At 37.9% G+C, this 24,385-nt stretch overlaps 1 protein-coding gene across 1 annotated transcript in view; it reads left to right on the forward strand.

Moving 5' to 3' along the window:
* Positions 1–11,332: 11,332 nt before the first annotated feature.
* Positions 11,333–24,385, forward strand: part of LOC140241954 (D(2) dopamine receptor B-like) — an 84,139-nt gene continuing 71,086 nt past the window's right edge. The window contains exon 1 of the mRNA XM_072321700.1: positions 11,333–11,459. Within this exon, the coding sequence (XP_072177801.1) occupies positions 11,333–11,459 (127 nt within the window). The remainder of the gene's footprint in view (positions 11,460–24,385) is intronic.

Below are 24,385 nucleotides of genomic sequence, written 5' to 3' on the forward strand. Positions count from 1 at the left end.
GAATATGATATGTTCAGGCTTGAGGCGTCATAAACAACGAGTCCGTTTGGACGGTTTGTATTCTATACCGGCTTACAAATGGCTCTTTCATAAGTGAAAATAAAACCCCTTTTGGTCTGTCCTTGTTTGTGTATGTTTGCCTGCACGTTTAGGCGCGGTCTCAATTTCCTTTCGTGGTGCAGTCCATTCTGCTGTTGACATTCTCTCCAGCACTCTGTTGGGGAAAACCGATAACACTGTCAGACAAAGATAAGTATTTTACTCACCTACTTCTATGTCATGGAAGTAAATGGATCACATTTACCTGAAAATGCTGGCCAATATGTGTGATTGACGTATTCCCAAATGGATGTGCTTTTGTGTCGTATAAAATGCTTTGATGTTACAAAATACTGGTTGTATTCAGAATGTGTAAAGAAATTTGAAGTAAGCTGCTGTTCACAACCTTAGAAACAGACAATAACCGTAGAATTGGATGTTATTTATTTATTTGTATGTGTATGTGTGTGTGTGTGTGTGCCTGTGTACTTTATTCTCTGTGTTAATGTTTATTTATTTATTTATTTATTCATTTATTTGAACATATTCATACATGATAAAAACGATAAGTTAAAAGCTTTTTTACGTCGTTTTACGTGTGTGGACAATGCTGTTTCCTGCACAGGGGATTACTGTAAAAAAAAAAAAAAAAAAAAAAAAAAAAAAAAAAAAAAAGACAACATCAAAAGACCAGAAAATAAAACACTTTCCAACAGATTTAAAGCAAAAGGACCGCCGGACTGAAATACAAATACATAATTCTTAAAAAAAAAATGTCGAGTAATGTCTTTTAACCTGTCGGAGAGCTAGATGTTTCAAAATTTACAGGAGGTATACATTTGTTGGCAAAAACATAAGAAACAGAATGAATAAAACAGAAAGAACTCTTGAGCTCGCACTGTGTGCGTGTATGTGTGTGATAGTTTGTGGGTGCGTCGGGTCGTTCATGCATTTGTTGAGTTCTCTGAGCTCGGTACAACGTTGGTGATGTGTAAAACCTTTTGAAGGTCTGAGTGTCATACATGTATTTTGCATTCGCTCTTATTATCCATTGGTTAAGAGTACGTGAACATTTACCATGTTTGTTTGTTTTTTCCTGTGTCTCGGATTTAGCATTGCTGTGGCGGCGTACATTTATCAAATAAAAGAAAACAACAAAACCCAAAGAGAAATGTGGATTGAGTGAAAGCAGCAACATTAGTAGAACACGCTGGATGAGGAGACTACTTGATTTATGACATCATGTGTGGACAACTATCATAAAGAAAATATAAAGACAATTAAACATGATTTTACTTTTCTAGCATAATGAAACGGCACTTGACAAAAAGCAGGGTTAATAATCACTTCCCTTAACATATGGCAGTATCAAGTTGATGGAATGTGTAATTTTCATGAAAACTTCGTTTTTGTGGAATTCCTTTTTTATTTTCTTTATATTGTTGTTCACACATGACATCATGAACTCTAGTAGTCTCCTCATCCAGTGGTTCCAAAACAAAACTTTAAAAATTCATAACTCTTGCATCGATTGTACGATTTTCCTCAAACTTACACTGATGTGTTCTACTAATGTTGCGGCTTTCACTCAATCCACATTGCTCTTTGGGTTTTGGTTTCCTTTAATGTGTGTTGTATACATACATATATATATATATATATATATATATATATATATGTGTGTGTGTGTGTGTGTGTGTGTGTGTGTGTGATAAATATGTGTGTACTCGAGCCGACTTCTTTGTCTTTCACACACCGGCATTCAGCCACCGTGCCTTATCCTTAAATTTTATACCACAAAGTGCCTTATATTAGTCTTATGATTCATATACATGATTATATGAATCGTGTACATGTATATACTTTAGAACTACAAATTTTGTGCATTTATTTTGGAGTTATCGTTGTAATTGTCATTGATTCATGACCTTGGCCAATCGCTAATCATTCATCATCAATGACAGTTACTTTCAATGTCCGCGTGAACACTTTACGCATATTGCTGACCTAAAATCATATTTTATGAAAGGCCAAGGCTATGATACTGAATCTGTTTCGCTTTACCCCATACCCCATCTTCCTCTCTCTCTCTCTCTCTCTATCTCTCTCTCTCTCTCTCTCTCTCTCTATATATATATATATATATATATATATATATATATAAAGTCTAGGTCCAAACATGTTGCGAATTCACGTATTGGCTCCAATATAGCGTCGAGAAAATTGTCCGCGTCGAGACTCCTGAAGAAGGTGGAGGCCACCGAAAATTTGAGTTGTTCAATAAACTCATTCTTATTGGCGAAATAATGCATTACTAGTTTATTTCTTGATTCTTCGCTATATATATATATATATATATATATATATATATATATTATATATATATATGTATATATTACGTGTATATTACATGATATATAATATTTGTACTTCGTTTGTAGGAATTTTCAATCAATAAACCGATATCCCTCTGTTTTTGACAATGTATTTCAATAACCCGAGAAGTTTTTTTTTTTTTTTTAATAAACATAGAGCACAATATGAAAATACAATACGTACTCAGGGCCAATTGACTGCTCGTACCTACCGTAAGCATACATTAATTTCTTTGACTTATGTAAAATTTCTATACGTATTGCTTTCATCATCATCAATTTTGCAGTTATTTGCAAACACAAATTGAGGCATCTTTAAACGTAGATAAATTTCCGCAGGGTCAAGTGTCATATTATTTTCTTCTCAACTTGACAAAGAAGGCATTGGAATCCAACCATTAGTAAAACCTTAACACAAAGCAACATAAAACAAAACATTCGCTTGTTTTGTAGTTAAACAAGCTAGAATTTCAAAAGTTATGTTTCCCCTTAATCAGAATGAGGCGAACGCAGGTATCACTTTTAGGCTGCTTTGTTTATCGTGTTTATAAGCGGCACAACCATGCAATGCGAAAAAGATGTTCCTTTCCGTTGTATTGCCGAGTTCATGAAATTCTAAATTATTTTCCAGCCAGTTCACTTATCTATATTGCTACGCTATCTCCGTCGTCGTTGCACAAGCCAAAATGTCACACAGAACATGCAATTGAAAATTAGGTCGAAATCCTTTCTGTCAGCGGCTGTATTCTTTGCCAGCTTCTGCGATGCGGGACCAAATTCTTTTCGCAATGTTTTTGCACCGTTTGTGACGTCAATCATTCAAATATTTATCATCCGTAACCCGTTGTTGTTGTTGTTTTTAGAGATGAAGGTGCCATTGATCAGTGCAAAAGTACAAACTCGTTTCACGACTTTCCTGAATAACAACATTATAATTATTCTATTCGTTATCTTTACCTATAAAAACTGCAGTTTTTGATATCCACCTTGTACATCGATCTGAAGTCAAACTTATAGAGACAACAGAATGTTGTCAACTGGACTTTTCCCGTCATATATGATATGTGCAAGTATGTTACCGAACGCTTATGAGTTCTTGTCCATTACACACTGTAAGAGATTTGATGTGTGTCCATTCCTTATTTTGTCATCGTAAAAAAGTGGTAATATTGTATACAGTGTGCGTACGTTATATTCAAACATTGTTCTTCACATAGCATTTTGTTTTCCTAATGGTACAGAAATAAAACAGATGAGTCATTATCTACATTAAAGTTGTTTATGAATAACATCAATGGGTTGTTGTAAAAAGGGCCCATTGTGTCTAGACAGTTGTGTTGGTTCAATTTGGAAAATGCACGCGTTTAGGGCACTGAAATCTCGATCTTATTTTGTGGTGAACTCTGATGAAAATGGTTCCGGGTACAAATGTCAGCGGTAAATACGTAAAGTGAAGAAAAAAATGTCAAGGAGAAAATGTCAGGGGTGAAATTGACAGAGATAAAATATTAGGGGTAAGATTGGCAGGGGGAAAAATGTCAAGGTGAAAATGTCAGGAGGAAATTTCACGGACAAAAATGTCAAGGTGGAAATACTAAGGGTAAACTGTTAGCGGTAAAAATGTCAGGGGAAAATACCAAGGGTTATTATAATTATTGATTTTGCCTCCGGACACGTTTCCTGCTGATGTTTTTCTTCTGAGATTTTTTTATCCCTGACATTTTCACCTTGACATTTTTACACTTAATGTTTTTACCCTCACAATTTTACCTCAAACATTCTTGTCCCTATTTTTATTTTTTTTAACCTGTGATAAACAATCTTACCCCTGAGATTTTTACAGCTGACATTGTTACCTCTGGCACAGGAAATGCAAGTACAAATCTAATGTTGTATATTTATGTATGAAGATAATTTCACCTGTGTAATCACCACTCTCGGATCTTGTCATAGAATTCTTGTGTATCAAACACACACACACGCACACATGAACGCACACGCACGCAATATCATCCTTTTTTATTCTTCGCCGCCCCCCCCCCCTTATTCCATCTCCAGTAAACAATGAATACAGTATAATTCACTTGTTTCTCTTTGCATATCACAGATGAATTACTTTTTTCTGTTTTATATTTCGTCGGCCTTATGCCAAAATGGTCTTAAAGAACTTCCGCTGTTATGCCAAAAGGGCACTAATAGTGTACAAAGTCTATAGTGTTAAGGGCCATTTGGCATAACAGTGGAATAGGTTTAAGGCCCTTTTGGCATAAGACCGACGATTTGATCTGTTATTATTTGGGGTTTTTGTGGAGTTTAGAGAGGATAACGTATATCAAGAAATTTTATAATATTTACATAATATGTTGTCTACTTTCCAACTAGGGTATAAAACAGGGTAGGTCATGGACGACTTCGGCTTGTAATATTCGCCCCTCCCCGTCGACGACTTTTATGAATAGCTACACCGAATTCTCATAACGTAATACGCCGGTGAACACACTGCTAAAGGACCCATTAGGACCAATTACATCTTTACTGTCTCCTTTCTGGCGTCCCACTTTTAATATTTGCATATATCCTGTGTGTACATGTACTTTGTATCTATCTTCTCATATCAGCTGGTCACAAAATAACGTCCTGCCATGATGAGTCACGTAGAATTCTTTGTGTACACTCCGAAGCAACAGGTTTTTATTTTTGTTCAAAACTCCGCCATGTAACACGGCGCTCCTTAGACTGACCTCAGGACCTCCGCCTCAATATGCCATTTACATTGTTCACTGATTTGTTGATGGTACTGACAGGGTTAATGGATTGTGGAAGTGGGTAGATGCATTTTTTTTTTTACTCTCATATTTTACAGACATCAACATTTCCGCGCGACCGACTGAGAAACTGTTCGGCCTTTACCAAGGAGAATAGGCAAGGAGTACGATACAAATTTCGATTTGGGGGTTCCGTACAAGGTTATTGGCTTTCTATCATGCATGATCAGGAAGAGAATGAACTGATCCTCCCAAAATGATATCCGTAGGGAAATGCCGCTCCCATCGCATCTACCATCAGCTGGAGTTTTAGCAGGCCGGTTTTACTCCACTTTGACTCCTCCCATATTTTAGAGTATACGCTGAAGAGTTGTACGTAATGTAAACAACAGAAAAAAATGAGTCTAAACTACGTCTTGTTTGTATATTGATTCGCAGCATGCGTGCTGTATATTATATCAACAAGTTATGCGACGATAAAAGCATCGCGGAGAGCACCATTACCTCGAGTTGGAGGATTCCAGCGGCGTCTCTGTGTCATTTCTGTTTGGTGGATCAGGCGCGGCCTTTATTTTCTTCCTTTCCCGCTCTTTCTTCTCCCACGCACGGTCAGGTCGATAATATTTGCAAGGGATTACAGCCCCCAATCCGGGAGAGACAAAAGGCAATCTCCCCTTGATCCCATGATAGCCGCGAAATTGGTTAGAAAGCTTTTTCGAGTCTGAATCATGTGATATTATCCAAGGCCGTGCGTGAGATGTGGGGAAAGAAAGCCAGACTTCGTGCTCTTCATGGCCACGCAACTCAAGCTCGTGTTGTGGGATGCTAAAGGCACATGACTGGAAGCGATGTGAGCTCTACCTTTAATCTATCATCCTCTACAATGTGTGTTTCAATATTGTACAAGGGCAAGGTGTGGCAGCGCAGAATATTGATATCAACCGAGAAAAGTTTACTTTAAAAGACAATCCCGGGGCAGACGCTAGTCTGTTTAGAAAGAATACAATTCTACGAGCATGCACAACAGTGAGAATTTGATCAAAACTTGGTTAACACTGAAGAAGTTATCATATTGTGAAGTTTCACTCATTTCCACGAGATAGTTCTTGAGCAGACAATAAGAATGATACGCAGATATGAAAGTGAATGGATAATGACATTGACATTGCCTATGTAATTGAGATACACACACACACACATATTATATAATTTGGAGATAAATTATTGTGTCGTAAATAACGATGAATGGTAATAATGACATTTGATGGAATGTATGATAATGATAATCATCACGATGCGACAATCAATGTTTATTCAACGTAATAGGATTAACATTTTACACTTTCGCAGGTACACGCTAATGCATCAGGGCAGAAAGTACATAATGTAGTTCGTATGCGTTCCATAGAGACGCCAGCAGTCACGACTTGAATCAAATACAGATAAAGTCAAATATAAAGTAAGTAAGATAATCATAACAATTGAAAAAAAAGGTATCCTAAGTCTCGGCCTTGGAAAAATGGCGGATTGTTTTGCTTTCAATGCGGGAGGCGCCGAAAAACTTCATGTCAAATTCTAGATGGCTATATTCCTGTTACCCTGTCGCAAGGCACACACACACACACACACACACACAAACACACACATCTAAAGTCTTGAGCCGAGTAATTTTGCACAACTTCCGGTGACCTTGACAGAGGGCAAATATAAATTACTTGATTGTGATGGCAGAGGTGTAGGGCTCTTCTGTATCGGCGTCGATCGGTGGTATGATAATGAAACATGGGAGGTAATACCATTAAGATAAACACCCTGCCGAAGGCCAAGGGTGACGAGATTAAAGCGGAGCCCCACTTCGGGTTCCACTTCACTTTAAAAGTTGAGAAAATCTGACAAGAAGAATACGCACTAAGATTTAATTCATCTCAGACAAACAAAAAACTCTAAATACTTTTGAATTTCAGGAATTAAAGTGCTTGAACTCACTAATGATATCAGTTACATTCACACATGTACCAATAACACGAGACCTTGATTTTGTCAACTAACCAAAAGTGTATATATATGTATATATATATATATATATATATATATATATATATATACATATATATATATATATATATATGTATATAGACAATATAGATGTATAAAACGTTCAAGCGATTTTATTATAATCAGTTAAATATAATACAATTCTTAGACAGTTGATTGTAATCAGGACAAAGCAACGAGAAACATGTCAGACATTGTCATCTAATATGCATATACTTGAGATTGTGCCCGATATTACCATGATCGTGTAAACATGAGAAACTTTAAAAGTATATATGGCTGTCTCATTTTTGGGTGAATTTTCCACGAAACTGTCACAGTTCCGTCTCTCTGATTTCGTTCTATTTTTTAAAGTCGATTCGAAGACTGAGTAGAGTTTCTCTTTAAGTCCTAAGTGTTTGTAACCTGTTTAGAAATGGCGATGAGACAAGCGCGGAGTGCAATTTGTTCGCGCCATTCCGTAATGGCTGCTCAGTAATGAATATTTGCGACACCATCGTCTGCGATCCGCAGATCACCGCGGCCTTATTAGCGCACTAAGAGGAGATGATAATGATACTAATCAAGATGGCAAAATCATTACGCCTCGAACTATATTTTTTTTTTGTACTTCTTAAAGGTAGCCTGACAGATAAAAGTCTAGTACGTCGGAACGATTCAAGGAACAAAAAATTGGGACACGGTAATTTGGAATGGTGTCAGTCATTTAAGGAGCATGTCGTATCTGCCACTCTCTTTCTCACTTCGGCTCTTCCATTCTGCAATCAGACATTTCGCCATCATCTCAACTCTGCCTCACTTTGTCATCATTTTTTTTTCCTCTTCCCGCTCTTCCGAAGAGCAAGAGGTATGGTGTAAATATCAATCGAATGATACACAGCGTACAAACAAAAGAAGGTAAAAAATAGCAATTTATGCCTGTCTTCCCCGTGTGTGCATAATATAATTGTTATGTTTTACCTTCTTTTGTTTGTACGCTGTGTATCATTCCTTTCACTTTATACTAGTCCTTATTTGTCACCCTGTCTTTTTCTTAGTCTCTCTCTCCCTCTCTCTTTCAATTTTTTTTTCTAACACATACATACATACATACATACATGCACACATACATATATTATATATATAATTATATATATATATATATATAATTATATATATATATAATTATATATACAATATATATATATATATATATATATATATATACATATATATATAAAATTATATATATATATATATATAATATATATATATATATATATATATATATATATATATATATATATATATATATATATATATATATAATGGCATGCACCTGTAGACAAAACATACGCAAACACAGCACTCGCTCTTGCTGTCTTTCTTGTTATGTTCTGTTCTACGCTTCTCTACACCTGTTAGCCCATAGAATGTCATGCTACCAACCTTTTTCAATATAGGAAATTGTGAAATTCCCCAACAGACTCTATATACAGGAACAATTATGGTTCTGGTAAGAATTGGGTTAAAACCTCCCCGGTTACGTTGGTAGGGGATAATATGAATAATAATGAATTATTCATGTACTGGTACTTATATACGTAATTGTAATTAAAATAGGTTTTTAGCGTATTTTAATCCATAGACATTTGTTGTAGTTATCGTATTGACCAATGATATAGCCAAATTTCTATCCGTTAACGCACTTACTTATGAGCTTATCCGAGGAGCAGGAATAAGCACTGTAAATTTGTTTAATAAAGACATTGTTTTACAATGCTTCTGCTTGGAAAATCAAGCTGCACGGTAATACATTCATACAAAAAAAAAACAAGATCTAGATGGAAGATGTCAATATTGCAATGTACATGAAGATGACCTGCATGAATTACTTGTGACTTTAATAAAAGTTTGTGTGTTTTTTTTTTGTATTGTAGACTTACTAATAATATGTGACCTGCATCACAAAATCAACAAAAAGTCGCCCGACATTCATTTTTAGTTAAGGACAGACTCTGAAAGAGCAGACTCTAAGCTTTAAAATGATGTATAACTGAGTTCAAAAGGACTCTCCTAACCTACATAAATATTGGAAAGAAAGCACACACTCTTGAAAAGTGTGAACTGAGAAAAGAGGCTCGGAAGTACAGGGTCTATTCAAGCGCTTAATCTCTGAAATTATCAGATTAAGCTTAAATTGAGTATGCTTTATTAGAACATTCTGGCCATTATCAACGCCAACTTTCAATTCGGTAGTACTATCCTTTCAAAAGTTATTATAGAGTAGAAAGTGAAGGGTGTGCAAAGGATCTTCAAGAAATGAAAAGGAACCTCAAAGATATACCTGATCACACTACCCTACAAATAAGAGTTGTAGAAAAGCTGCTAAAAACACACACTTTCCCATCCATTTTATTACCCCAAACTTCAGAATTAAATGTAGAAGAAGAATAGCTCTTTCAGAAAATAATGAAAAATTCAAGATTGACTTGGTTGACCCGTTTCACCTTTTTAGAGTCCTCTCGTAAAATCAAGGGGTGCGACTTTTTGTTGGGTTTTGTGATGCACGGTCACATATGATGTTCATCTTATGATAACAGGAATGCATTTGCTTAAAGTTCAGGAAGAAATTGAATTAGATCTGTTTTTGACAATTGCTTTTTTATATATTTACAGCTCTACGTTTTTAAGAAATAAAACAGGAAAAGATTGTCGTGAAATTAATGTGCAACACTATGAAGAAGATTTGAAGAGCAAGAAAAGATTTCATAGTCTACCAAAGCAAATGTTGCTTATTTCTAAAATTGTTTGTTAACTCTTACACATGTCAGGAAATGTCATAAAGATTTTTTTTTTCACTTGTTTTTAAATATGAAAAAAATTGAGATATGGGGACAATGAATACCCATTTGGGGTAAAAGAAAAATCATTTGAAAATCACTTTGCACCCTCAGTCAGCAAAGTGCAACATCATGAAGCAGAATCTTTAACTAACTTTCATATTTTGATGGACGCACAAGATTTAAAGAAAAAAAAAGATGAGAGAAAATGAAAGATGGTTTAAACCTTTCAATACCAAAGTTTTTCATGTCCATCGCTAGCACACTTGATAGTCTTGGTTCTAGCTGTGAAAGGGTTGAACAATTTAACCGAAGGTATATCGTCGAACCATTGACATTTTCTGGTATCTATTGGGAGCTGGATACGATGCCAAGTAAATACGCGAACGAAGACAGGCCCGAACAAACAGGATAATTGTATGACGATCTCAGTATTTTTAGCAAATGGCATACAAGGAGAAGTCGACGCACTTTTAGAAGACTAACTTCAAATAGGAAGGACCCCAATATGCTGCCCACGTGGTCATCTTGAAAGCATATCTATGGCGCGGGATGAACATTTACATTGATTTGCATCTTTGCTCGCGTCGTTATGTTCAATCGAAATATTTATTCGTCAATATATGACATTAAGATTCAGGCATCGCCGAGATTGGAAAGGAGTCCATCTCTTCTTCTTCTTCTTCTTCTTCTTCTTCTTCTTTTTCTCCTCCTCTTCCTCCTTACTTTTTTTTGTTTTTGTTTTTTGCTTTTTCTGAAACTGTAGCATATGATTTTTTATTTTTTTGATGGAGGGGGTACGCTTTGCATTAAGTCACTGATGATGGCATCAAATTCTTCATCTTCCATTTCCATTTTGTTATCTGTGCGTATAGAGAAATGTTTAGACATGGTATATGAATAATCTTTATATATTATATATACATATATATATATATATATATATATATATATATATATATATGTGTGTGTGTGTGTGTGTGTGTGTGTGTGTGTGTGTGTGTGTGTGTGTGTGAAAATGGAGAGAGAGAATAAAAAAAAGAGGGAGTGTTGGCCAATTATATGGTATTTTTATCACGTAATTATATAATATATGTGTGTGTGTGTTCTGAGTGTAAATATATTTGTATCTATCCGTATAATGTGAAGAGAGAGAAAGATAAAAAGACAGACAGAGGGACAGACAGACAAACAACCAGACAGACAAATCACAGGTATCGTAATACTGTTTTCCAATACGTGGTGAAACTCTTCACAACACTTTCCAGGCCCATAAATGGCGCCACGTGATAGGGTGATGTATGCCCAGTTCTCGCGCACTTTCGACCCATCATGGCGGGCGTGCTATCAAAACCTGCCGCACATCCGTTCCAGCAAGGAGGAGACAGGTGGAGAACGGAGAGGTACACTTTTTATAAAAGCACAGGCCAGAGGAGGGGGTGGGGGGAGGTAGGGTGGCGGAATGGAAAGGAAAGGGGAGCATCAAAGGACGTGAGAAAAAACACACTTCCATTCGTCAGGCGTGTTGTTCACCCTGGAGAAAAAGGGTTGCCAATAACCTTTTTCAGAAGCCCCCGGGAGACCGGAATATTCAAGTGTACTTTTTTCCCCAGCCCTCCCCCCCCCCCCCCCATTCCCGTGCTTTCCTTTCTCCCTCGCATAAGAAACACCCTTCGATATTCCTCAATATGTTTAGGAGTGGCCCGAAAGGACGCACTACAGTATTATCCGCCTGACCAAGGAAGGCGTTAATGGTCACCGGTAGATCAGTGCCCTTTCAATATATTGGAGAATGACTATAAGCCACCCTCCCTCTTATTTCGTTCTGCTGCCCCCCCCCCCCCTCTCTTTTTTTTCACTCTCTCTCCATCTGTTAATCTAACGCTATATATCTACCATTCCTTATTCTTCTCTTGACGTATTTTTGTCTAGCTTTCTATTTTTCTTTCACTCTCTTCTTTGACACAATCCAGTACTTTTAGACAAGGCTTGGTTTATGGAAGTGGTTCAGCTCCATACATTCGAACGCATTTCGCATCCATAAACTGTGTTGCAAAGCTATAAATTCTCAATCAACGATATATGTATATACATATACATATGAATCATGTGTATATACTATCAGTTTGAAGTGTTCACACAAGGCTCAATATAATTTAATAAACATGTGATAAATGGTGTAATCATTATATTAAGGGAACGCTCGTCACAAGCTTTTGTGCTTTTAGAAATGTGACTTCAGCATTTTCAAATTAGGTGCATGTTACTTGTGCTTATATATATTCATATTTGTCGTAAATAAATGTCATTGAACTTGACCTGGAATCATGAATAGGTCGATTTATCTTTAGTTATTCCTACGCAATAGGCACACGTACTCAGAGAAGGAGAGACGAATTGAGGGCTATAGCAGCTTCAGAGTAATTAACCTTGTCGGTCATCGGTTTTGTCACCTGAGACAAGACTATCGGAAAAATAAAATCTACTAAATAACACCTAAGTGAAGATAAGGCCTCGAGATGGAGAACGGCGGTACGAAATGGGACTACTGTGAGATGTTGTAAGCCAATTTTCACCAGTCCGCAAATTCGTTACTGCGCGCATGCTGGCTTTGGCGAATTATTCCACGGCACGGAATCCCCCTCTCCAGCGTGGGACACTTGAACTTGCCCATCGTGCGTTGACCCTCCCCGAGACAGACGGGACTCTTAGAGGGCCAGTGTAGCGTAACGCTTAAAAAACCAAATGGAGACTGGCTTTAAAGGAGTAGATCTTCATTTACCAAACATCACTTTTCTCTGTCTTAATCTTTCGTGTAGTATATGAGAGTCCATCAGTAATACATTTGCAAGCTTACGTACACACACACACACACACACACATACACACACACATACACATATATTTTTTACACACATATACATATTTTTGGTCCAATTTTTGTTTGAAATATCATGTTATGTGACCCGAGTTTACGTAAAATTTCAATATGAGGTTAATGAAGTAAGAAATAGAAGAAATGTCTCATTAAGTCACCCAAGCAAGACAAGAAAAATCATTCATCGAAATTACAATCAGTCGCTTTCTTTTTAAACCCACGTGCACTACCCAGATGATATAATACCGTAAAATCCCAAACAGTAGGTCGTTACAAAATTGAGTATGTACTTCCATACATTTTCCTTGTTGTAACAGAGAATAGAAACAACGACAATTACTGACGGCAAACAAAAGAACTATTATTGTCCCTCTTAAAATATGGCTGTAAATGCTAATATGTCAGGTCGACATCTCAAAATAGTCGTTTGGAAAGATTGTGTTATCTTTCATTACACCCCTTTCATGGGCCTTTGGCAGCAAAATTCTCCTTCATTGAGTACGGACGCCGAGGTATAGGCATAGGTGGTGACACTGCGCGCATTTGATGTGTAGGAATTGAGATAGAAAAAGAACTAACTGTAACCGACCTATTCATCATTCTTTTGATGAAGTCTACTTCATCGCTTGTTTGTTTGTCTTGCCCTTGACGACCTTCTTTTCGCGTCCTTCCAATCATTCTGCTTATTTGACTCCCAAATGAAGCATGAAAGTCATTGGAATAAAGTGATGACAAGAATTGAGGATGTCTGTGCCACGATAAGGTCATAGAGATACGTGATGAAGCGCTGAACAGTCACTGTAGTAGTTACTGTCATGACTGTGTTGAAAGCAATATCCCCTCCCCTCCCCCTCCCTCTCAAATTTGCGAGGTATTTTCTAGGTAAAGGAGAAACCTCTCGTTGAAGAAGAACGCGATTAATTTTGCTCGAAGTATTGTAGTGCAGTTGATGCAGATGATACGATGGCATCGTTTGGTACACTCTTCTTGTTTTCTTTTTCTTGTAAAAATAACATTATGACTTTGTTTGATTGGAATAAGTCAAACTGTCCAGTTAGAAACACACACTTATATTCATGTGTAATATATCAAAGATTAATAGTATGGATATATTTTGAATATACTCTGCATTATGTGTGCATGCATCACGTACGTTATAATTCTTATGATGAATGTGTATCATGTTCAATTCAGTTCAGTGTGATATACAAATTATATGATTATTAGTGCAAAATAATGTCTTTAATGAATCAATGCAACAGTTTCATTGCCTTTTCAAAAACTATAAAGATCAGACTTTATATATGTTTAAAGGCAATGGCCTAACAATTATAGTTGATATGGAACCATATATTTTGAAAACACTGAAGATTAAACAAGTTTTGAGAAGAAATTATTAGACCTGCTAATGTATTCCGGAAACCAGCGGTAGGCCAACAGACGCATACGAATTTAGGTCCTACCTGGGACCGACTCGACTGCAAAGTTGAAGGTTTCCTCTAATTGCTTTTCTCCAGAACCTTGATACACACCCATGTGACATGATTATTTTCGCTTAATAGTTAGCTTGATAAAGAAGTTTGCCAGTATATGTGTCTATCGACGTATAGTGTGCGGGGTTTCCGACGAGCCTCAAACTGATGCTTACCGCAAATCGATTCGTTCTCGAATTAATTATTCTAGAATTAATGAAGATAAAGTCTCCCTATCCTTCATCCCACCTTTCCCCATACAAATAGGTACAAACTCGGACAATTAACATTTCTGTCATTTTTTTTTTTTTTTTTTGGCGAGGATGCCTGCCTGTTCCCCCCACCCCCGTCTCCCCCTGTCTGCCTCAGTTTCCTTTATCTTTTTTTCTTCATCTTGTCTGATCTGTCTCTCTGTCTCTCTCTCTCTCCATCTCTCAATTTCTTTCTTCTTTTTTCTCCTCTCCTAATCGCTCTTCATGTTCCCCTTTGTCTCTTCTTCTTTCTGCTCTTTTCTCCTCGACGTGCTCTCTTTTTTTCCCCTTACATCAAGCGTGTCTCTCAAGACATTCGCTGGAAACGATTCAATTCCAAGGCCGCCTCTGTCCCCATTGCCCTATACCTTTCCCCACCCCCTTGTTCACCTTTTAACATTCATGAAGACCATGATTGCGCATAAGCACTGACAGTGTAGTATCTCACAAACAAGACTCTATAGTCATTCATCGATCACTCTGGGCCACCCTTACGTCAAACTGCAGACTACTCGAAAGTATCGCGTGATTGCGGCGCGGGAAAGCGCCGTCCGAGATCTCTGACTTGTCATTCACCCCTCCGCCCTGTCCAACCCTCGCGGTCTGTCCCACTCTTTTTCTCTTTCTCTCCTTCCTTTATTCGTCTTCTTCATTTCCTTTCCCCCTTTTCTTTTAAACATTCACTCCCACGTATACAAACACACCTCCCTCTCCTGACTTCCGAGAAACTCCAAAATGATTTTGGAAGTAGCATTCACGGATTCTACTTCCCGCAGACCAATTTGCACGTGTTAAATGCACGTTTAGTAAAAATGAAAGAATGATGAAAAATGCTCTTCGTGTCCGTGCTGATGATGCTCCAGCGAGGAATTTAGATGTTTGGTGTTCTTCGCTGAAGGCTGGAATATTGCGGTCACATCCGAAGGCGTTTCGGGGAAGATTGAAAAGACGAAATAGTCGGAAATTCCAATTGACTTTTTTTTTAATGAAGTACCCGGATTTCACGTGACTCGTTGAATTCCCCAAAATGTAATCTGTAGCTTTCAATCAAAATTGGACGTGCAGATATTTTTTTTTAATATATTTTACTGCCTTTCGAGGACTCTAAAGTTACAAATAAATATAATGATTTGTGTATCTCCATTCATAATCGTTACATACAAAATACTTTGAATCTGTTATAACAAAAAATGTTCCCATCTCACCTAAAAGTGAATAATGAATGGTTTGCTTTCTTGATGAATTATTTTGTCTTGTGATGCTTTTTATGCGTCAAAAATAAAGACGGCCTTCCAAGAAATTCTATAATGCGTTTGTTCCCATCACCTCCCTGCGCCGAAGGAAAAAAAAAACACACACACTGTGATCACTTCCTTTCCCGAAATGTAATGCATCTCACGCAGTGACCAAATCATCCATCAACACATACTGTATAAATTTTGTTCTGTTCGAGGAGAATCATAAACCTTGAGCTTGCACCTTCTTATATGTTCTTGCATCCTTTTTTTCTTCTCTCTAAATCTGTATTTATATTGTACACCTACTCGTGGTTTTGTTATAAAACAGTGATCCTTGCTTTGACCTCGATTTGTTTCATTCCGTTTTACTTAAAGGTCAGTTGATGTAGTTTCCCCTGACTATACTGCGCAATATTGGGCAAGCGCAATTATACGGGCTGTGAGAGTGACGTAGCACATGGGTTACACGTCCACATGTAACCCGCAATAGGCGGGATTCAGTCTCAATTACCGCGGTATTTCGTCACCCTAGACACGTACATTTTGATTGAAGGTCAAGCGATGTAATGCACGGCACAGACATTCAGGTAACAATTTTATATGAGAGGTGGGGAAATCGTTAACAATTTAGTCATTCATCTGTAGAGACAGGACCAGATTTCAGTGATCTAAAATAGGTTTGTTGTATGCCGATCTAATTTCAAACTTGAAAGTACACATGATACTATCGGTGTGCGTTTGCATCTAATAAATTATTTAAAAAAGGTTTTGTCTGTATTTTTTAAATATATATATGAAGAGCTTACTTCAAAAAGGCGCTAAATCCATTGAAAAGTGATGGATTTAGCGCCTTTTGGAAGCAAGCTCTTTGTTATTATATATACTAGTACTCTGTCATGGATCATATAAACCGACAAATAACGAAAAAAAAAGTTTAAGATTCTACTGAAGACCATGTTAATAAAATAAAATGACATATGACTTCTCACTCGGAAACGTTCGAAAATGTTGAGTTTTTTTCTCCAAAACAAAGCTGCTCAAACATCATGATCGCCTTCCTTAACATGAGAGTTAAACAAAAGCAAAAATTGGCAAGGTAGGTTCCTACATCCATATACATCTTATTCTCATGTGTGTGCAAATAGTATATGCATGCATATTGCGTGTAGGCATATGTATTTCTGCGATAATCAGAAAACTCTATACAGACATGAGGATGCCTTAGGTACGAAAGCTAAAACCGTTTTCTCTCGTCATCTCACTTCTCTCTTTCCTCTTCTCGTTATCCCCTTTTCTCTCTCTCTCTCTTCCCTGCCTCTCTCATCACTGTCCGTCCAAAATGTCCGGCCTCTATCTTCGCGCCAACGTCCCTTTCGCAATGACACTCCAAGGTATCAGTGTTCTTGTTTCGCCGTCATCTTAGAAGGTCACTTATCGTATAAAATGTGAGATGAAACGGCTGTAATTGCCTGGTCGGTGCTAGTAATGACTCCAAGCACCCTAGGCCCTGTCTCTGCATTGTCACCATCGATTACGTCTACTCAGTATCATCAATCACTTTCACTGAGAGGTCCATCGTCTGTTTTTTTTTTTTTTTTTTTTTTTTTTTTGACAGCCCGCGCGCGAACAGCGACAAGACGTGTCCGTCAGTTTCAGCTTGACACGCACAGCATGCTACACAACGATATGCCGTGTCCAAAAGCTCTTGTTGCTGCGTGCGTTGGACGTGAGATCAGTCTGAAGGTTTCCTTCAAGGTCACAGCGCGGTCAAGGTTATAGGCGTGCCGGGGACACTATGACATTGAAAAATCTATGCTGCCTTCGCTCATCAAGTCTCACATAAAAGTGGTTAAGCTTGCCAAGTGCAGAGAAGATAACTCCTACAGCAACTCACACCCGTGACTTGATGGGTTGGTGCACTCACACAACGTGTCACCGCAACCACTCGAGGAGTAACCCAGAAGTCGTTTCGTCACCCACACAAACATAAATATACATTACCCTACACAGACATACACACTTTCACTCACACACACTATCCTTCACACACACATACACAGACACACACAAGCAACACACACACACACACACACACACACACACACACACACGCCCTCCCTCCCTTCCTCCCATTTGCTTTTTTTTTTCTCCCAGTCCCCTCTGTCGCTCTTTGGGTACAGCTGTATCAGTTTCCATTGTGTTTATTTCTCTCGTATCCATTCCCTCCCTACTCCCCCGTAAATCCCAAATTACCTCTTCTGAAATACCTCATAGCACGCTCCTCCTAGCTAACATATCAAATGGTATACGTACTTACGTGCTTTGCTATCGCATGTCTACGATATCTTATGAGGATAATGGTTTGTCTCAGACGAGGCAACTGACAAATATAATGTGATCATAGATCTGTGTGTTAATTTTTTCATCGACAACAACTGTGTGAACAGGGCGCTAGGCAAGGAAAATTGCAGATGAATATAGGATACAATACATAATAAAATCATTGGTTCTATAAGACATACAATTACTCCAAAACGACTGGCAAAACGGGACTTGAAATACGTACCCTTGTTACGTGGCACTCAAAGAGTAACGACCTTTTCTCGCACGTGACGATGTATTTTAGTTTTACATGAAATCGCATTATGATTAAACCCTACCCGCGTTATACGCAAAAATACCAATGTCACAAAAAGCGTGGAAAATTGTCATAAGTAGCTACTACCTTTTTGTTGCTACCTGTTCGACATATTGCGTTTTTGTATAACCAGCTGCAGAAAATAGGAATTCTGTCGACCACAAACATTGCTGGTGTCCAATGTGTTAAGGTGGAAACACTCGTTTGACTCTGAAGTGGACCGGGGGGGGGGGGGGGGGGGGGGGCAGGGGGTTATTGACCAAAAGAGGTTTGAAGAAATTAAAGCCATCCAAAGTATTAAGTAGCACTGTAAACTTATCAGAGTGGTACATTGACTGTCATCATTTCATATCTACTGAAGACAGCAAATACTTCCTTCTCCAACGACACCTGAAACACAATTTTACATTTTCCTTTTAGAAACTATACTAACTATTATAAAAACGGCTGATCATTGCAATGTATAGCTATGTTGATTTCCTGTATAACTACAGCTCCAGGAGATATGTGCAAGCCCTACATTCAGTGGGCTTTTAGAATCCGATTTTGTCTTTATTGCGTTTGAAAAAAAAAACACAAATTTGTGTGTAAATTTCGTTTTTCATAATTCGTCAGTCAAGGAGACAGGCCTTTAAAAGAGAAAATAACCGAACTGGAGCATTTTCCTTATTTTACTGCACCTAAATACGCAGTGAAAGTGAGACGGCTCGGGACACCTGTTGTCTGTATGGGGTTGCAGGTGTCTCCTAGCGACAGACCAAGTTCAGTCCAAGCATACCCCTTTGTTGCTGTCGCTGATATTTACCGATATTTACCGTGTCGACTTGAACAACGGGCGCGGTAGTTTGCTCGAATCCGCAACGCACTACTCCTACAATGACCTTGATCTATGAGTGCAAAGAAGATCCATGCGCGTAATCACACCTCGCTACTGCCTAATGTCACGTGACTGTTATGTGACATGAACTGAGTCAATATATAGCCACAGCTCTTGTCATCTCGTATTTCTTTAACTGGCAAACCCCTCTGTGTAAGCAGAGATCGCTCCTGTCAACGCATATAATAGTCAAGCCCATGTTTCCTCAGCTTTCAAAGTCCACCATTAGTGGTTCGGTACTGTAAGGTAGTCCTTAAAGGTGTGATATGGCCTTCACTGATGTTGGATGTCAAAAAAAAAGTAGTGTGGCGTTTGAAATAGGAACAACTATTACCTTCTGATTTCACGTCCGGGGTAGAAACTTATGAACTTCGGAAATTAGGACGTATTGTTTGAAAGAAAAAGAAAAAGGAAGAAAGACATTGGTTAGCATTAAAAGCATCATGGCATATAGGCTAGCTGATGTTGACTAAAGACTTGACATCCGCTGTCCAATACCAAATATACAATTTTGCCATCAATGGTAGGCTGTACTTTAAGGTAAGTTTTGACGTTCTACTACACTCAGTGAATGTTGGATCCCTTTCAATTTAAGCGTGATATCGGAGCATTCCGTTCATTTGCTGGTCTGTACGAACGGTTTCACCACACTCGAAGAGGCCGTTCTACTACACCGAGTAATGCCAATGATATCCATACATGAGAACTGAAAATCAGATTCCATAGCAATCACTTTGCCACTTCATTATTTTTGATACAATACGACAATAATATACAAAATAGACAGAGTGATATGTGTGATACAAACTTTAAGTGGAGTATAACAAAATTGTCATCTAGACAAGATATGCTAAAGATTGTTATAGACCTTTTTGTGATTATGTTTCATCTCTGTGACCAACTGGAAAGCGTTCCGAGTGGAAGAAATAGCAAGTTTGGCGGATTCTTACCCCCCCCCCCCTACTCCAGGAGTGATGTACAGGTGGAGATGCAATGGGAATGAGATGGTCGCAGCAGTCCCGCGGGGGAGGGGAATGACAGAGACGAGCCATTTCCTTGATGTACTGGTATGCGAGTGAGGTTCTCTGCAGAGATCGGGAAGACAAGTTTGAGAAGTTTGGAAAAGTACTCGTCGACAAGCCGGAAGACACTGAAGTGCACTTCGTCATTCATCGTTGAATCAGTTCTTCGTAAAACTCCGGAAACAAGAGCTACGTCAACAGCAGTAATGCCATCTCCGCGCTGTCTGAATGATTCATGCCGGAAGGGAACGACAGAGGTCGCGCACCCACCTTTGTTCAAAATAAATATTTGCTTTGTTAGTATGTACCTCACATTCCCTCTACCTTGACCCATTTAGTTTCCATCAAAGAGCGCCGTTGTTGCCGACATTCGATATATACCTGCGTTACATTTCAAATCACAGCAAATTCGAAACGGTCCCTGATATTCTTTTGGCAACCGATGCAATTCGACCTTCTAAAACGGGAATTGATTGATGCTTCATTTGGCTTAATGGTTGTTGGCATTAGGTACCAGTTTCATCCCCTTTATTTTGTCTGCGGCGTTTCTCCCATTACCACTGTAAGCAGATTAAACATATCAGTTATTTGACAATGAATTTGTTCTCATTCATTGCGCTTATTGCGGCAAGAGACTAACGGCCCAACAATGCGTCTATCCCCAAGCATTAAAACGTTTAAAGTTTGTTTTAGATCCCTAGATGCTCTCGCTGCGAGTAAATTTTTCGGTAATATGATCATAAAATTTCTCAGAAAGAATTTAGACCCACATATCCACACGCTCTCACACCACACACACATTTTGTTGTGCACTCTAAAAAATTGATATATGATAAATCAACATTTTTAATTTAATCACTCCGCCAACCTTTTTGTAAAAGTTAAATTCAACACTCAAAATGCTGGATGTACCCTTTCTGAAAGGGTAGTTCAACATTTTGCCTGTATATTTAACATTTAACAAAAGGTTGGAGGAGCGAAAACATTTAAAATGTTGATTCACCCTTTCATTTTTAAGAGTGTGCGTAATAGGCATTGATTTACTTTGCAATAAGATATAGGTATTGTTTTACTTTACAGTAGAAAATTAATATACTTAAGATTATAATGCTCTGTCTTTCATAGGAAGATTAAGCTGATTAAAACATGCAGATAAAAGAGCTGATAGCTACTTGTAAAACTTAACTATGACGAACAAAGAGTATACAAAAATATCTATAGCGCTATTTGGAACCTCGAAACCTTGCGTAGGCCTTTATTATCAGGAAAAGGGAGCACCATGATTATATATATGTTTATATATATATATTGCGCAAAAAAAAGTTAAACCCTTCTACGCGCTACTTGAAATAGTGATGTTTGTGTTTATTTCAGTAAGTATGGCTGACAGGTAACTAAACATAAGTTTAGAATCATTTCTAGTATTAGAAAATGATGAAACTTAGTCATCAAAAAAGTGTATATGACAAATCTTTTCCCTGTTGGAAATGACAAGAGCAATATCGTGATCGTCAAATCCGTTTCATCGAAATACATTATTCAACTATAGGTTTTCAGTGTAACTTCTGATGACATAATATTCCTTTCAGCTCATTTCATCATCTGTATACAAGTTTCGAAAATGTGTGACGTGCGATGGTGATAGCATCACCCCCTGTGACTCATTGTCATACTTTATATTTTGGTCAGATCGGTGTGATATAATGGATGTCAGTGCTCCTGTTTCTGTGTATAAAGTGAATGAAGTGCGCAGACAGAGAGTAATCAGGGAGCATGAGATATATAGAGATTGCGGTATCACAGTGAGAGAGAATGACAGAGAGATTTGACGATTAGAATTCTCAAAATACTCCGTCCTACTATACATGAAGAGTTTTATTGCAAAAGCCCCATTTTTCAACATTTCAAAGTATATAAGTCCATAAGCAGATAGAGCAAAATTAAACCTTCCAGTAATATATACCTCACTTGTGACAAAACAAAGAATATTCTTCAAGTTATGATTAAAAATATCCTGTATTTTCTTATTATTTTGTTTTTAGCAGCTTTAATCACAAATGTCTTAAGTTAAATTAACAAGAATGGAGTTAGTTCGTTTTGCAATAAAGCTCTTCATATCTATATATATATATATATATATATATATATATATATATATGAAGATGTGTGTGTGTATGTGTGTGCGTGTGTGAGTGCGTGTGTTTTTGACTGCAACAGAGAGTGGAACAGCTTGTAAACTTCATTCTGTCATTCCGTGTGTACTGTTTGCAAGCTCTCTAATATGTAACTGAAAACTGAGAGAAAAACAATAAAACCAATAGGTCTGTGACAAGTTATGATCCAGAGACTGAACCTCTTTGTTATGATCTCATAACAGTTGTGTATAGTGCATGTTCTCTACTCATAGATAATAGAACAATGAGAGAGTCTATACATTAATGCATCATGTACGTATCTCCCGATTTTGAAACAGGTTGGATGTGGGAAAAAACAAAAAACTTGGGCAATCCAAATCCTTACAAACATTAAGGATATTTGATTGGAATGATGCGTAGATGATGAGGATAATGATAATGGTAATGATGATAACGATAAACAATAATAATGATAATAATGTTTATGATTCTGATTATTATGATAATTAAGATTGCACTATTATTCATATTAATGATAATAACAATGACAATAACAATAACAATAGTGATATGGTTTATGCATGCATACTATTCGTATTACGAATACACAATCACCAAACCACTGCTTTAAAAGAACTCAACGACATCTGTCTCGTATGCAGGGGGGAGGTGGGATGCCGATGGTATCGATAGTGACGGAAACAGGCAGGCAACATATATACAGGCGTTTGTGTCTCTTTACACTGTTTGTTTTGGGTGACTTACTTCGTGTGTGTGTGTGTGTGTGTGTGTGTGTGTGTGTGTGTGTGTGTGTGTGTGTGTCAGTCACCCTGGGAGTCAGTCCTTGAAGCTGTTAGTAACGATGTGGCTCTTGAACGATTGCTTGCCCCCATTGTTAAGTGCAAGCAATTCTCTGCTATAAGATGTCATCGTTTCTCTCACCCTCTCACAAACCTCGTGTAAATTACTACCACCTTTACGCTCGCCACGTTCATCTATTACCCCCTTCGCGCCGTGTGATGACGTGTTAAACACGTGCAAATTCTCCCGCGGTTGATGAATTCCACATCACGTCCTTTCTCTACCCTCCCCCCCCCCCCGTCACTCCCCGTTGTAGGAGAACGAATATTTTCAAATGACTGCTCTCAATTCCGCTTATAATTACTACCCTACTCTCTCCTCTCTTCTCTCCCTCTCCCTCTCCATCTCCCTCTCTTTGTCTTTCGATCTCTCACGCGCTTAAATTTCCAAGCACTCTAAAATCTCATCTGTAATCAGACTATAAGCGCGTTGCGGTGAAAGAGCAATTGCCTTTGCGTGGCTTGGTAAAACATGTAATTGAACGCAATACCATGTGACAGGGTTTACGTTACGTTAATTATGATGGCACATAATTCGACAGGATGGAAAAAAAATATGTCCGCTATGTAGCGTTATATAGGCTTATCCCTATCTTTTACCATACCGATATGGTCCAAAAAGAGCAACTTGCATCAAAAACTGAATTGCACTGCTATGCAGATTCAGATGTTACGCTTTTGTTTCGTAGTAAATACCAAAATACTGGTAAAAGTTAAGTTCGTTTTCTGTGAAGCTTTCTTCCGTACCAAACGCCTTTTTTTTTTTTACACCACGTACCCTCTGCTGCTATGTTTGTTATGTTTGTCGACTATTCTGGCGCCAACGCGCACACACCATGTACGTTGATAAATTTGGGATACTGTCTGCGCAAACAAAACAAATAAAAAAGCTCCTTACTCCATCATTGCGCTGCCTCGAAAAGCAACAAGTTCTTCTGTGATTTTACCATCACACTGT

This window comes from Diadema setosum, chromosome 18, assembly GCF_964275005.1.
Source record: "Diadema setosum chromosome 18, eeDiaSeto1, whole genome shotgun sequence".
Lineage (NCBI taxonomy): Eukaryota > Metazoa > Echinodermata > Echinoidea > Diadematoida > Diadematidae > Diadema > Diadema setosum.